This window comes from Chlorocebus sabaeus, chromosome 28, assembly GCF_047675955.1.
Source record: "Chlorocebus sabaeus isolate Y175 chromosome 28, mChlSab1.0.hap1, whole genome shotgun sequence".
Classification (NCBI taxonomy): domain Eukaryota; kingdom Metazoa; phylum Chordata; class Mammalia; order Primates; family Cercopithecidae; genus Chlorocebus; species Chlorocebus sabaeus.
In genome coordinates, this window is record NC_132931.1 from 11,109,625 (window position 1) to 11,123,312 (window position 13,688).

At 54.3% G+C, this 13,688-nt stretch overlaps 1 protein-coding gene across 1 annotated transcript in view; it reads right to left on the bottom strand.

Moving 5' to 3' along the window:
- Positions 1-2,060: 2,060 nt before the first annotated feature.
- Positions 2,061-13,688, bottom strand: part of COL26A1 (collagen type XXVI alpha 1 chain) — a 195,626-nt gene continuing 183,998 nt past the window's right edge. The window contains 5 exon segments of the mRNA XM_073012720.1: positions 2,061-3,697; positions 4,956-5,040; positions 7,433-7,483; positions 9,644-9,679; positions 11,564-11,616. Of these exon segments, the coding sequence (XP_072868821.1) occupies positions 3,537-3,697; positions 4,956-5,040; positions 7,433-7,483; positions 9,644-9,679; positions 11,564-11,616 (386 nt within the window). The 3' untranslated portion in view covers positions 2,061-3,536.

Below are 13,688 nucleotides of genomic sequence, written 5' to 3' on the forward strand. Positions count from 1 at the left end.
CACCTGCCCCACCCCGGGTCTCCCTGTTTGCTGAAAGAACTGTGCCTGCTGGGCCCAGGACCTGTGGCTGGAGGAAGCGTCCCAGAGCCAATGGGGCCTGGAAGAAGAGGCTCTGGCTTAAGGAATGTGTCGCCTATTCACCAGCAAATAAAGACAGATGAAGCTCCGGCAGACAATCTCTCTGTCTCTGTCTCTTGTTTCTCTCTCCCTCTCGCCTCTTTCTCTGTCTCTCTTTTCCCTTCCCTCCCTCTTTCTCTCTGTTTCCCTGCTCTCTTTGCCCTTTTGGTCTCTGGGTCCTGGACTCTCAGAGCAGCCTGGAATCTCCTTCCTCCACACGATTGCTGTGGTGCTTTTTTATGTTTATTTTTTAGAGATGGGATCTCGCTCTGTTGCCCAGGCTGGAGTGCAATGGCAGAATCATGGCTCACTGCAGCCTCCAACTCCTGGGCTCAAGTGATCCTCCCACCTCAGTCTCCCAAGTATCTGGGACTACAGGTACAAGCCACCACCACGCCAGGCTAACTTTTTTTTTTTTTAACTTGTAGCAACAGGGTCTTGTTATGTTGCCCAGGCTGGTCTTGAACTCCTGACCTCAAGAAATCTTCCCACTTTGGCCTCCCTAAGTGCTGGGATTACAGGTGTGATCCACCATGCCTGGCCTGGTGTGGTGTTTAACGTTCACCCTCTCTATAGGATTTCAAGCTCCAGGCAGAGGTAGGCAGGGTTCTGTTTGTAGCTGGGCACTGGGCACAGGGTGATATGGTTTGGGTGTGTCCCCACCCAGATCTCATGTTGAATTGTAGCTCCCATAATTCCCATGTGTTGTGAGAGGGACCCGTTGGGAGGTAATTTAATCATGGGGGCGGTTCCCCCATACTGTTCCCATGGTAGTGAATAACTAAGTCTCACGAGATCTGATGGTTTTATAAGGGGAAAACCCTTTTGCTTGGTTCTTATTCTCTCTTGCCTGCTGCCATGTAAGACGTGCCTTTCCCCTTCCACCATGACTGTGAAGCCTCCCCAGCCAGGTGGAACTGTGAGTCCATTAAACTTCTTTGTCTTTATAAATTATCATAAATTACCCAGTCTCGGGTATATCTTTATCGGCAGAGTGAGAACAGACTAACACACAGGGCAAGAGCTTAATACCTACAAAGGTCACAGGGTGATTCAGCAGTAGTTTGGGTCTCTCTGTTGTACCTGGGACTTGTCATCAGGGTATATGTGCCTCCCTGGGGTCTCTGATATGTCACTGACCCCAGTCCTGGACAGGAGCATGGAGCAGGATCAGGGTTGCTCCTCCCAGAGCCCCAAGGCCACCCCAACTTAACTCACCTTCTTGCAGAGCTGGGGGCCAGGCCCAGCTTACAGACAGTGTGGTTGGGTGGAAGGGTGAGGTGGCCTTTGAAGGGGCCTCCCTCACCCTCTGGAGGTAAGAAACAGATTTTGACTCTGGAGGGACGGCTCAGACACAGGACCTAATTGAGGACTAGCTAAAACAGGGACAGAGTGGAAGCATCTTTCCATTGGACATGCCCACCAGTGTGCCATGTCAGTTTACTATCGCCATGGCAATACTCAGGAGCTACTGCCCTTTTCCATGGCAAAGATCCAATGACCCAGAAATGACCACCCTTTCCTTAGAAATCTCTGCATAAACCAGCTTTTAATCTGCCTGCAATTAAAAGTAGGTATAAATATGGTGCAGAACTACCCTGAACTGCTGTTCTCTGCCTGGGGAGAAGCCCTGCTCTGCAGGAGGAGTCATGGAGCTATAACCCTGCCCCTCCAATAAAGCTGTTTCTCCTACCTTCAGCTTGCCCTTGAATTCTTTCCTGGGTGAAGCCAAGAACCCTTGCAGGCTAAGCCCCAATCTGGGGCTTGCCTATTGTGTGTCACTCCCAGCCCCTTCCCTGGAGGTCCTGAGGGCAGAGCTGGACCTCCCTGCCACAGAGGCCCTGTGGTCACCCCGGGCCTGGCTGGAGCTGCTCACAGCTTTCCTGTCACCTGGCCAGTGAGATGCAGACCAGCCTCTTGCTGTCACCACACAAACAGACCCACAGTGGGGAGAGCACCTTTATTGTCAGATACAATAATAACGCTACAGGCTGGTGGTCCCGCCCGCCTCTGACCGCCCCTCCATGAAGACAGCCTCTCCAGACCTGCCTCAAGGGCCAGAAGAAGATCCCAGGGCCCAGAGGGACCAGGCCACAGCCGAACAGGAGTACCAAGAGCACTGGAGACAGTCACTCCTGCTGTGAAGACAGAGTGCCCCAGGGTGGCGCCAGCACCTTCAATTCTCTGAGTTTGCTGTCGTGGCTGTGTCCCAGGTCCCAGCCCAGCAAGAGAGGAGCACCAGGGCTGAGCTGACCACAGAGACCCTGGCCCCAGAGGCCTTGAGGGCTCCAATCAGAGCTGCTCTGGGCGGCTAGGGACCTGGTGCCTGCCGTGGAGCCTGCCAGGCTCCCCAACTCTGGAAGGTGGGAGGCAGGAGCATCTCTTCCCAGCAGGCCTGGGACTCTGTTTCCCTCTCTGCAGTTTGCAAAGGGGATATTGGACTTGCTGTGCCATGCAAAAGTAGCAAACCTACAGAGTCCCCTGAGAGACGAACTCGTGGGGTAGAGGCTGGAAGTCCCACCTCTGACAGACACGCCCATGAAATGCTGCCTCCGGATCAGGGATGGGACGGACCCAGAGAGGGCGGGTGGGCTCAGTGAGGCTGGGAGGCAGTGGCTGGTGATGCCGATCTGGTTTTGGGGGGCCCTTGCACCCCCAATGCTGCTCTCTCAAGGTCCTCAAGTCTGTGTGGCTGGCAGTGACTTATTCAGGATCTCCCTGGCCTCTGAGAGCAGCTGCAGGCCAGGCCGCCGCCGCCCCCCCAGCCAGTGGGGAAGGGGGTTGAGGAAGGGAAGCCCCAGGCCCTGCAGGACCCTGCCTATCCCTTCAGACCGGCTGGCCCAGCCTCCCCGCAACCCTGCTTGCCTTAGGGAACCATCCTGGCCCTGCACCCTCCCTCTGAGTTTTCTCGAGAAGAGGGGAAGCTGGCAGGGTCGAGAGAACATGGCTTCAGGAACTGAGGGGCCTGGGTTCAAATCCCGCCCTTGCCACCCATGACCCGGTGGCCAAGGGAGGGTTATTTATACCATCCGAGCGTCGGTAATAAGCTTACCTCCTAAGGGTTAAATATGAGACAACGTAAGGAAAGTTCCCTGGACAGGGCCAGTTACAGCAGGGACTCAATACATGATGGGTATTAGGATTATTCTTATTCCCAGCACCCAGCCCACCCAGACCCCGTCTCCAGCCGGGAGTGGGGGTGGGGGAGGGGCAAGGCCAGAGAAGGGCTCTGATGAGGGTGTTGGCCCCTCCAGACCCTGCCCCTGGAGACATCATCTGTCCCCAAAGCCCCCCAGGTCCTCATAATCATCCATGCCTGGAGCCCAGTTCCCCTGGGGGCATCTTTAGGAACCAGCGGCGGCTCAGGCCTCTGGGGCTGGGTCTCTAGCCAGGACAGGGTGTCCTGGAGCAGTGGGCTCTCACTTCCTGCTGCTGGCCTGGTCCATGCTCTTCTGTCCAGGGTCGGGCCCAAGCAGGGCAGCAAGAACCCCATCGGGTTGGGGGCCACCCCTCTTCATCTTGAGGTTGGCTCTCAGGGCGGCATCCTGGCCAGAACCTCCCTCTGGGGAAGCCAGGGGATCTGGAAGGAGAGCAGAAGGGTGGACTCCAGGTAGAGCCTTAGGAACACTTGGGGGCACCTTTGATCATGATACGTGGTTGCGGAGAGATGCTCTTGTCCGGCATGGAAAAGCAAGACAGCAGCAGGCTTTCAGCTCCTGATACATTCATTCATGGATCCATGCATCCATCCATCCATTCACTCATTCACCCATCCACCTGTCCATTGACCCATTCATCCATCTGTGTATCCATCCATTCATCCATTCACCCATTCAACAATCCACTCAGTCATTCATTTATCTTTGCATCTATCCATTCATTCACTCATTTATCTGCCCATCCATCCATCTGTCCATCCACTCACTTATCAACCCACCCACCCATCTGTCCACTCATCGATCCATCCATCCATCCATCCATCCATCCACTCAGTCATTCATTTATCTATGCATCTACCCATTCATTCACTCATTTACCCATCCACCTATCCATCCATCCATCCATCCATTCATCCATTCCCTCACTTATTCACCCACATACCTGTCCACTTATCCGTCCATCCATCCATCCACCTATTCATTTATTTATCCATGCCTCTACCCATTCACTCACTCATCCATCTATTCACCTGTCCATTCAACCATTCATTCATTCATCTATCTATGCATCCACCCATTCACACATTCATCCAGGCAACCAGCCATTTATTCACTTACTCACCCACCCACCCAGCTGTCCATTCACCCATTCATTCATCCATTCGTTCTCCAACAAATGCTGACGGGCCTGTGCTCCAGGCCCTGCAGAAGCACCATTTACTGTTCTGCACAAGGGACTCCCAGAGGGTCACAAAAACACCATCCCAGCATGGAATGGAAGGCTCCCCAGAGCACCATAGGGACAAAGAGAAGGGTTCAGAGAAGGCTTCACAGAGGCAGAGATCTTTGAGCAGGTCCTGAAGTGGCAGTCAGTGTTCACCAGGCAGAGGGATGGCCCGAGCAAAGGCATGGAGGTGGGAGGGGCCTCAACATGGCTTGGCAGGGCTCTGGCCACCATGGCTATACTAGGGAGGGGCTGGGAAACTGGGCTGATGCACGTGGAAGTCCGTCAAGGGCAGCAGGGAGCCACTGAGGGTCTTTGAGCAGGGGAGGGGCAGGGTCAGACTAGGGGTCAGAGAGGGAGACCAGAGACCAGAGGCAGCAGCCATGAGGGCAGCAGGGAGGGAGAGGAAGGAGGGAGGGGAGATTCCCAGCCTGCTGGTCCTGGTCACTGCTCACCGTGGATCCCAATCATGTGCTCCAGGATGAGGACTCGCTCTGCCAGGATCTTCAGGGCCTCTCTCAGCTGCTGCACCCCCTCACCCTGGCGGGGAGGAAACGGCCAGGGTCAGGGCCGGCTGTGAGGAGGGGTTCGGGGCCATCCTGACACAGTGTATGTGTCCTCAAATCCTCCACCCCTGCCTCTTCCCACCTGACACCCTCACCACTGCAAACAAGCGTAGACTGAACATCACCAACTATGTGCCAGGCAGGGCTTCAAACCCTGTTCACAGACAAAGAACCTGAAACACAGAGAGGGCAGGCAACCTCCCTATGGCCACACAGCCTGGCAAAGCAGTCGATCCAGACTGCAGATCCACACCTGTCGGCCTCCAGCCTGAGCTTTTCCTTCCACCATAGCTGCCTGTCAGCTTCCCTGGCACACCCTGAAAATACCCTAATCAGGACACAGCACCTATCCCAGGGCCTGAAGGTAGGGCGGTTCTTTGCTTGTTTCCTTCCTTGAATGCCCAACCGAGAGCTCTCCACCAAACAGCAGGCAAGGGGCAGGGTAGGTGTGGCCGCGCCAGGCAAGAAAGACAGCAGAGAAAGCCACTACTTCACAGTGCAGGCGGGCAGGCTGGCACGCTGGCACAATGGCGGAGTCTATATTTCAAGGGCCTGGTCTACACACGGGCAGAGGACCTTCTGGACAGAGACACCCGAATGAGCCAAGACAGGGTGCTGACTTATGGAGAAGGCAGGTGTCAAGGCCACTCTGAAAAGAAAAGGCATGATGAGGAGACAAAGCCATTGTCCCCATCCTGCCCAGCCCTGGGAGTTGGCAGCAGAACGAGTGCCTTTTGCTGCTGTGACATGACAGGTCTGTCTTACGTTCAGATTAATTTAGCTTAAAATGAAACAAAAGGAAGCCAAAAAGCATCCTGCTGGGTTTAGGAGAAAGGTCTGCCTACCAGGGGGCCAAAGGCAATGGGAAGTTGAGCCAGTTACAGGGTCTGGGGTGGGGATGTCAGTGTCATGTCCCCAACTCAGGGAAGGGGAGACCAAGAGTCTGAGCCTCATGTTCCGAAGTCACAGGTGGTTTTTTATTTGATATTTTTATTTTTTTTAGTTTATTTTTATTTTTATTTTTTAGTTTTAGTTTTTAGAGACAGGGTCTTGCTTTGTTGCCCAGACTGGAGTACAGTGGCACGATTATAGTTCACTGCAGCCTCAACCTCCTGGGTTCAAGCGATCCTCCTGCCTCAGCCTCCCAAGTTGCTGGGACTACAAGCACATGCCACCATACCTGTCTCATTATTATTGTTATTTTTTAAGAAATTGGGTCTCGCTGTGTTTCCCAGGCTGGTCTTGATCTCATGGGCTCAAGCGATCCTCCCACCTCAGCCTCCCAAAGTGCTGGGATTACAGGCCAGGGCAGGTTGCTGCTATGAAATGGAGGGGGTCACGGTCACCTCTCAGAGTATGGCTATGAGCAACCAGTGTATCAGGCTCATGCCTCAGCCGCTCTCACTGCCTCCTGCACCCCCCACAGCGCCTGCCTTCCAGCCTCTTCCCTTTCTCTGGTCTTGCAAGGACCTCCTGAAGGTCCCCCAGACCCACCCTGGCCCTTCTGTTTTGCCTGCCCAGCTTTGACACACCCAGGGGACACCCCTCTCAGGCACTTTCATTTTGAGCTTTCAAGGCCTCCCCTGCCGGCCCCCAGGCAGCAACAACATTCTCATTCTCTTGCAATCACTGCTGTCCTCAGCTGTGTCCCCCGCTGGGCTGTGAACTTCTCAGGGCAAGGACCCTGTATCCCTGGTGGCCCAGCACCCAGCTCAGGGCCAGCTAAGAGGAGTTTGACTTTGGACCTCAAATGAGCCCTTCATCCCCTTCATCCACGACCCCAGCCTCAGCCTCCCCTCCTCCTCCCAGAAGCCACAGGTCCCCACGGCCAAGCCCATGCCCCAGCTTCCCCCTCCCCGCCGGCCCCAGCCTCTGCTTGCTCCAATCTTCTCTCCTCAGATTCCCAGTTTGAAGTCCCTCTTCCTCCATCCATCCTCTCCCACATCCAGCAGCTCTGTCCCCTTCAGTCTCCCAGCGCCCTTGACCTTGTGGGCATGTCCATGCCCAGATGCCATTCACGGGAGAACCCAGTCCGTTGAGAGGGACCCCACAGCCTGAAGCCTCCTCCTCCAGGGAGACTGTCTTTCCTACAAGTTTCTGTCTCGGGAAGCCCCCCAAGGGCCAATCACCCGCTCTGTGACATCCCCACCCAGCCACCTTCTCACTCTCTTGCAATCACTGCTGTAGTCAGCTAAGTTCCCCACTGGGCTGTGAACTTCTCAGGACGGGGACCCCATACTCCCGGTGGCCCAGCACCCAGCTCAGGGCCGGCTGCGGGTCAGTGCAGATCTGTGGGGCGCCTGCCCTCCGTGACAGTGCTCACAGCCAAGGAGGCGGGAGGGAACATGACAGGCAGGCATAGTTACCTCTGCAGCGGCGGCTTTCTCTCCTTCTTCCCCCTTCATGCCAGGTTCACCCTAAGAAGCAAGTCACACAGTCAACACCGGAACTGGAGGTGGGCGCACCTCTTCCCTGGGGGCCTGCAGGGAGTCAGGGGCAGGCTGGGCAGGCAGGGCCTGGGGAACGGGTGCTAGGCACCCTAGGGACTCCTGCCCTGGGGTGAGCGTAACAGGGGAGGCCACGGCTCTGGGGCACAGCCTGCTCAGCTGGCACGGCAGGGACGGGTCCAGGGTGGACTGTAGGTGCTTCATTCTGTTTCTGGGGCAGAAGAGACTCAGGCTAGGAAGCCAGCAAGTTCTTGCCTGGGCCCCTCCAGGATCGAGTAGCCTGCCTGGAAGGGCTGCTGTCTGTCTCTAACACAAGGCCAGTAATACCAGATTCAAAGTCACGTATTTTACTGTATTTTATTTATTCATTTATTTGAGACAGAGTTTTGCTCTTGTCACCCAGGCTGGGATGCAGTGGTGTGATCTCGGCTCACTGCAATCTCCACCTCCCAAGTTCAAGCGATTCTCCTGCCTCAGCCTCCTGAGTAGCTGGGATTACAGTGCCACCATGCCTGGCTAATTTTTGTATTTTTAGTAGAGTTTTTTAGTTTCACCATGTTGGGTAGGCTCGTCTCGAACTCCTGACCTCAAGTGATCTGCCTGCCTTGGCCTTCCAAAGTGCTGGGATTACAGGTGTGAGCCACTGCGCCCAGCCAATTTTTTGAGACAGGGTCTTGCTCTGTTGCCCAGGCTGGAGTGCAGTGACGCAATCATGGTTCACTGCAGCCTCTGCCTCCTGGGTTCAAGTGATCCTCCAACCTCAGTCTCCTGAGTAACTAGGACTACAGGCACGCACCACCACAACCCAACTCATTTTTTAATGGTTTTGTAGAGATGGGGGTCTCACTACATTGTCCAGGCTGGTCTTGACTCCTGGTTTCAAAATGATCCTCCTGCCTTGGCCTCCCAAAGCACTGGGGTTACAGGTATAAGCCACCACCACACCCGGCTCACAGTAACATCCAAATGTCCAGCTACTACTGTGTGACCTTCAGCGGGTCACTCTGCTTCTTGGTGCCTCAGTTTTCTCACCTCTAAAATGGGATCAGTAATACTATCTATCTCATCTGTTATTAGGAGAATTAAGTTAATCAATAGGGACAATGAGCTTACATTAGAGCCTGGCACCTAGAAGTGCCATCACTGTGTCTCCTCTGTTGTGTTTGGTCACTAGACAAGCACAGGAAGAGGCAAGGCTTGGGTGCTTGACAATCCCCAGTTCAAATCCAGGCTCCACCACTGCCTAACTATGTGGCTTTGGGCAAGTTACTTAACCTCTCTGAGCCTTAGTGGCCAGTTTTGGCAAACGGGGATAATAAAGCATGGTCTCTTGGGGTTGCTGTGAAGCTTACATGCGCTGTCGGGGAAGAGAGCACCTCCACTGTGGCCAGCACATAGTAGGTGTTCAGCAAAGCTCCATTCCTCCTCCCTGCCGCCCCACACCCCTGCAGTGAGGCTTGGACGTCAAGGAAGCACCTTGGCCCTAGAGGCAGAAGTCGAGACTCATAAATTCTTTTTTTTTTTTTTTTTTTTTTTGAGATAGAGTCTCACTCTGACGCCCAGGCTGGAGTGCAGTGGCGCGATCCTGGCTCACTGCAACCTCTGCCTCCGGGTTCAAGCAATTTTCCTGTCTCAGCCTTCAGAGTAGCTGGGACTGCAGGTGCGCACCACCACACCCAGCTAATTTTTGTATTTGTAGTAGAAATGGGGTTTCACCATATTGGTTAGGCTGGGAGACTCATAAATTCTTGTTTCCAAGAAAGTCGATTAGAGGCCAGCTGTCTAAGCCTATTTTGGGGAGGTTCAGAGAAAAGAAGGGACTTCCCAGGTCACACAGCGTGTTAACACGTGGCCCCAGGCCACACAGCACATGAATGAAAGGCCAGGGTCACACAGTGCATTAACCCAGGGCTGCAAGCGCTCAGGACTGTCAGTCCACCCTCTGGAGATGGCTCCCCTCCTCACCCCGCAGCAGGAAGTTATTTGAGTCATTTCTCAGTTACTCCCTGTTGCCTGAGCTCCAGCAGGGCCACCCAGGGCCAAACCTCCCACCAACCCCAGCCACCCAGCGCCCTGGGCTTGCATCAGAGCCTCTGCCTGGGAGTGGCCATCTGCACAGCCCACACTTACGGACGGCCCCACCGTGCCTCGCTCTCCAGCCAGGCCCTACAGAAAACCAAAGGCAGCACATGAGGCCTGCCTGTCCCGGCCACGTCTCCAGTACCCTCTGGCCATCCCTATCCCCGCCCACTGAGCTCCGAGTCTGCAGAAGAGGAAGGGAGAGGAGGATGGCCTGGCAGGCAGGGGAGGGGCAGACTCAAAGGCCTCCAGTCCTCGAGCCACCTGGAGCTGGTATTTAACTAGCGACCCCAGCTGAGCCCTTAGTCTTCTCGCCTGCAAAATGGGCCAATGCCACGTATGGCTGTCAGGCAAAGAAGGGGAGCAGGTGGCCCAGTGTGTGGAGAGAACCACTAATACTAACAGCAATGGCCAGGGTCCCCCGTGTGCTGACGTCAGCCTAGACGGCTCCCGGGAGCCCCAGGCCCATGAACAGCTGTCCCCTGACATCTCCACCCAGCTGACCATGAGGTGCCCACTTCCCCTCTCTCCGAAGGGAACTCCTGGTGTCCCCCACCCCCAAGCCTCCCCTTCTCAGGAAATGCCTCCCTGGTCCTCCCAGCTCCTCCTGGCACACACCAGGGAGTGAACCCAGAGCCTTCCCTGTCCTTCTCACAGACTTATTCCATCAGCCAGACATGCCGAGTCTACTTCCTATTTTTATGTATTTAATTAATTTTTTTTTTAATGAGTCAGGGTCTTGCTCTGTCACCCAGGCTGGAGGGCAGTGGTGCCAGCAGAGCTCACTGCAGCCTCCAACTCCTGGGCTCAAGCCATCCTCCCATCTCAGCCTCCCAAGCAGCTGGGACTACAGGTGCACGCCAGCACACCAGGCTAATTTTTTCATTTTTTGTAGAGATGGGGTCTTGCTATGTTGCCCAGGCTGATCTTAAACTCCTGGGTTCAAGCGATCCTCCCACCTTGGCCTCCCAAAGTGCTGAGATTACAAGCGTGAGCCACCACACCTGGCCCCTCAGAGGAGCTTTTTAAAGATGTAAATAAGATCATGGAATCACCCTCCCTGAAACTCAGTAATTCTAGCCACTGTAACAAAAGCCCACACCTGGGTCCCATAGGCAAGGCCCTGCCCATTGCGCCTCATCCCACACCACACACTCCTTTGCTCACTGCCTGCCAGGCTTTTCCCTGCCTCAGGGCCTTTGCACCTGCTCTTCCTGACTTCTGACACAGCTGCAGAGGCAGGGCGAGCCTGGGGTTTGGGGCTGAGTCAGGCTTGGGGTGCCGCCTCCCCATGGGCAGTTTTCAGGGCAGGGTGAGGGGCTGAGGCAGAGATTCTGTGACCTGGCCCAACTCTGCCTACACTCTCTGTGCAACCTCAGGCAGCAGCTGGTCTCTCTGGGACTCAGTTAACTCATCTGTGAAATGGGGGTGGTGCTAACACCTCCCTGACATAATGGGAGGAGGATATAGTCAGCAAACAGTCGCTGCTGCTAATAAAATTAAAATCTTGGCCAGGTGCAGTGGCTCATGCCTGTAATCTCAGCACTTTGGGAGGCTGAGGAGGGTGGATTACTTGAGGTTGGGAGTTTGAGACCAGCCTAGGCAACATGGTGAAACCCCATCTCTACTAAAACTACAAAAATTAGCTGGGCATGGTGGCGGGCGCCTGTAGTCCCAGCTACTCGGGAGGCTGAGGCAGGAGAATCGCTTGAATCCAGGAGGTGGAGGTTGCACGAGCCGAGATGGTGCCACTGCACTCCAGCCTGGATGACAGAGACAGACTCCGTCTCAAAAATAAATTAAAAAATAAATAAAACAAAATAAAGTAAAATCTCACCGGCCAGGTCAACTGGCTCCTTCCTGAGTGACTCCTGCTGCTGGTAAGAAGGTGCTTCTTCTCCCCTAGGGAGACAAGGCCACCCCTCCCCCCCAACGCCTCCCACACCATACCTAAAATGGCAAAGTCCTTACCTGGGATCCAGGTGTTCCTGGGGGTCCTGGGGGACCTTGAGGCCCAGGGGGACCTGTGGACAGAGTCACGGATGGTCACCTGGGGCCAGAGAGGGGCATCCCCAGCCTCCCGCCCCAGCACCTGTTCTGGATCTGTCTCCATGGGAAGCAAAGGAGGGTCTGGGAATGAACGGGGAAGGGGAGGAGGGAGGAACAGTCCCTGTCAACTAGGTCTCCATCCTCAGAGCTCAGGGCCTCTCCACTGGCTGCTCACAGCTCCCACACCTCCTCCTCCCAGGGCCTCGTCCACGAGGCAGCCCCAGTCCCAAGACCTGGCAGGCGAGGGAGGAAGTCCATCCAGACCGGTCCTGTGCCCCAGCCAGTTGGTCCCTTGGTACGTCTCTCAGGTCTGTCCCCGCTCGGGACCTGGGACCCATCCCTCTTGCCAGGGTTACTATAGCAACCTCCTGACCATCCACCCTCCCTATGCACCCCTAGAGCACGCTTTCAAAAATCCAAGCCCAGTTAGGTCTCTTTCAGGGCTCCGAAGTCCTCAGCCTGGCCCCTTCCCACCCTCCCTGCCCCAGCCAGACACCCTCCTGGCGTCTCTGCTAAAGCTGTCCTTCCTCCTGGAGCCTCCCTATCCCTCCACTCTCCCAGCAAACCCTTTCCTATTGGTTTTCTTACTAGTCTGACACGGAGCATCACCTCTTCCAGGAAGCCTTCCCAGCTTGCCACTGCTCCCCTAGGCAAATCCCTTATGTAAACCAGCCGCTGCCCATGGCCACTGAGGTTTTCACATCTGTCTCCCCCATGGGCCGTGGAGTAACCAGAGGGCCAGGCTGGGTCTTGTGTGTGTGCCCAGCTCAGGGAGGGAGATTCACGACTAATCTCCAGCCTGCTAGGAAGAGTGAGGCCTTGGTGTCTCATAACCCCGCACGGGTCCATGCCCCCTATGGTGCAGGGAGCCCCGTGTTGGGCTGTCCAGCATGGCCTGGCTCCCAGGTTTGGAGAGGGCATGTGAGGACGGGCACTCCTGGGGACAAATATCAGGAGTCTGTCCAGTTCTCCTGAGACCTGGCATGTCACCTGAAGGCTCCCAGGTACCCTCTGGGTTCACTCCCTCTCCTCCCTAGAGCATCTGCTGAAATGTCACATTTTGACGGGGCCTCCCTGCCACACCCCAGCTTCTCCCTTGTAGCTCCCTCAGATCCTGTTAAAGCCACAATTTATGATGACATTTCTGTCCTCCACCAGAATGAGAGTTTCACGATGATGTTTGTTTTGATTATTCAGGAGTCCCGGGAACCTAGCTCACTGTCCAGCACATATAGTAGCAGATGCTCAACGAATGTGAAATGCACAGAGAAATGAATGAATGAATGCATGCATGAATGAATGAATGAACGAACAAACGAATGAATAAACGAATGAATGAAGGAATAAATGAACAAGTGAATAAATGAACGAATGAATGAATGAACAAATGAATGAACGAACGAAGGAATGAATGAATAAATGAACGAATGAATGAATGAATGAATGAATGAACAAATGAATGAATAAACGAACGAACGAATGAATGAATGAATGAATGAACGAATGAATGAACGAACGAACGAATGAATGAATGAACGAACGAACAAACGAATGAATAAACAAATGAATGAAGGAATAAATGAACAAGTGAATAAATGAACGAATGAATGAATGAACAAATGAATGAATGAACGAACGAAGGAATGAATGAATAAACGAATGAATGAATGAATGAATGAATGAACGAACAAATGAATGAATAAACAAATGAATGAAGGAATAAATGAACAAGTGAATAAATGAACGAATGAATGAATGAACGAACAAAGGAATGAACGAACGAAGGAATGAATGAACGAACGAATGAATAAATGAATGAATGAATGAATGAATGAATGAATGACTCCCTTCCCGGGCAGGGAGGGGCAAGGCAGTCAGCCCTGCACTCCTCCCACAGTGAGGAATGTGGATGATGGAAGGTCAGGCCAGGACTGAAGGCCAGGTCCTGGCCCATTTGAGCCCTAGGGCCCTTGGTTTCTGCCTCAAAGGTAGGGACTTCCTGCCACCTCTGTCCTGACCTCATCCCCCACTGGTGCGTGTCCCTCTC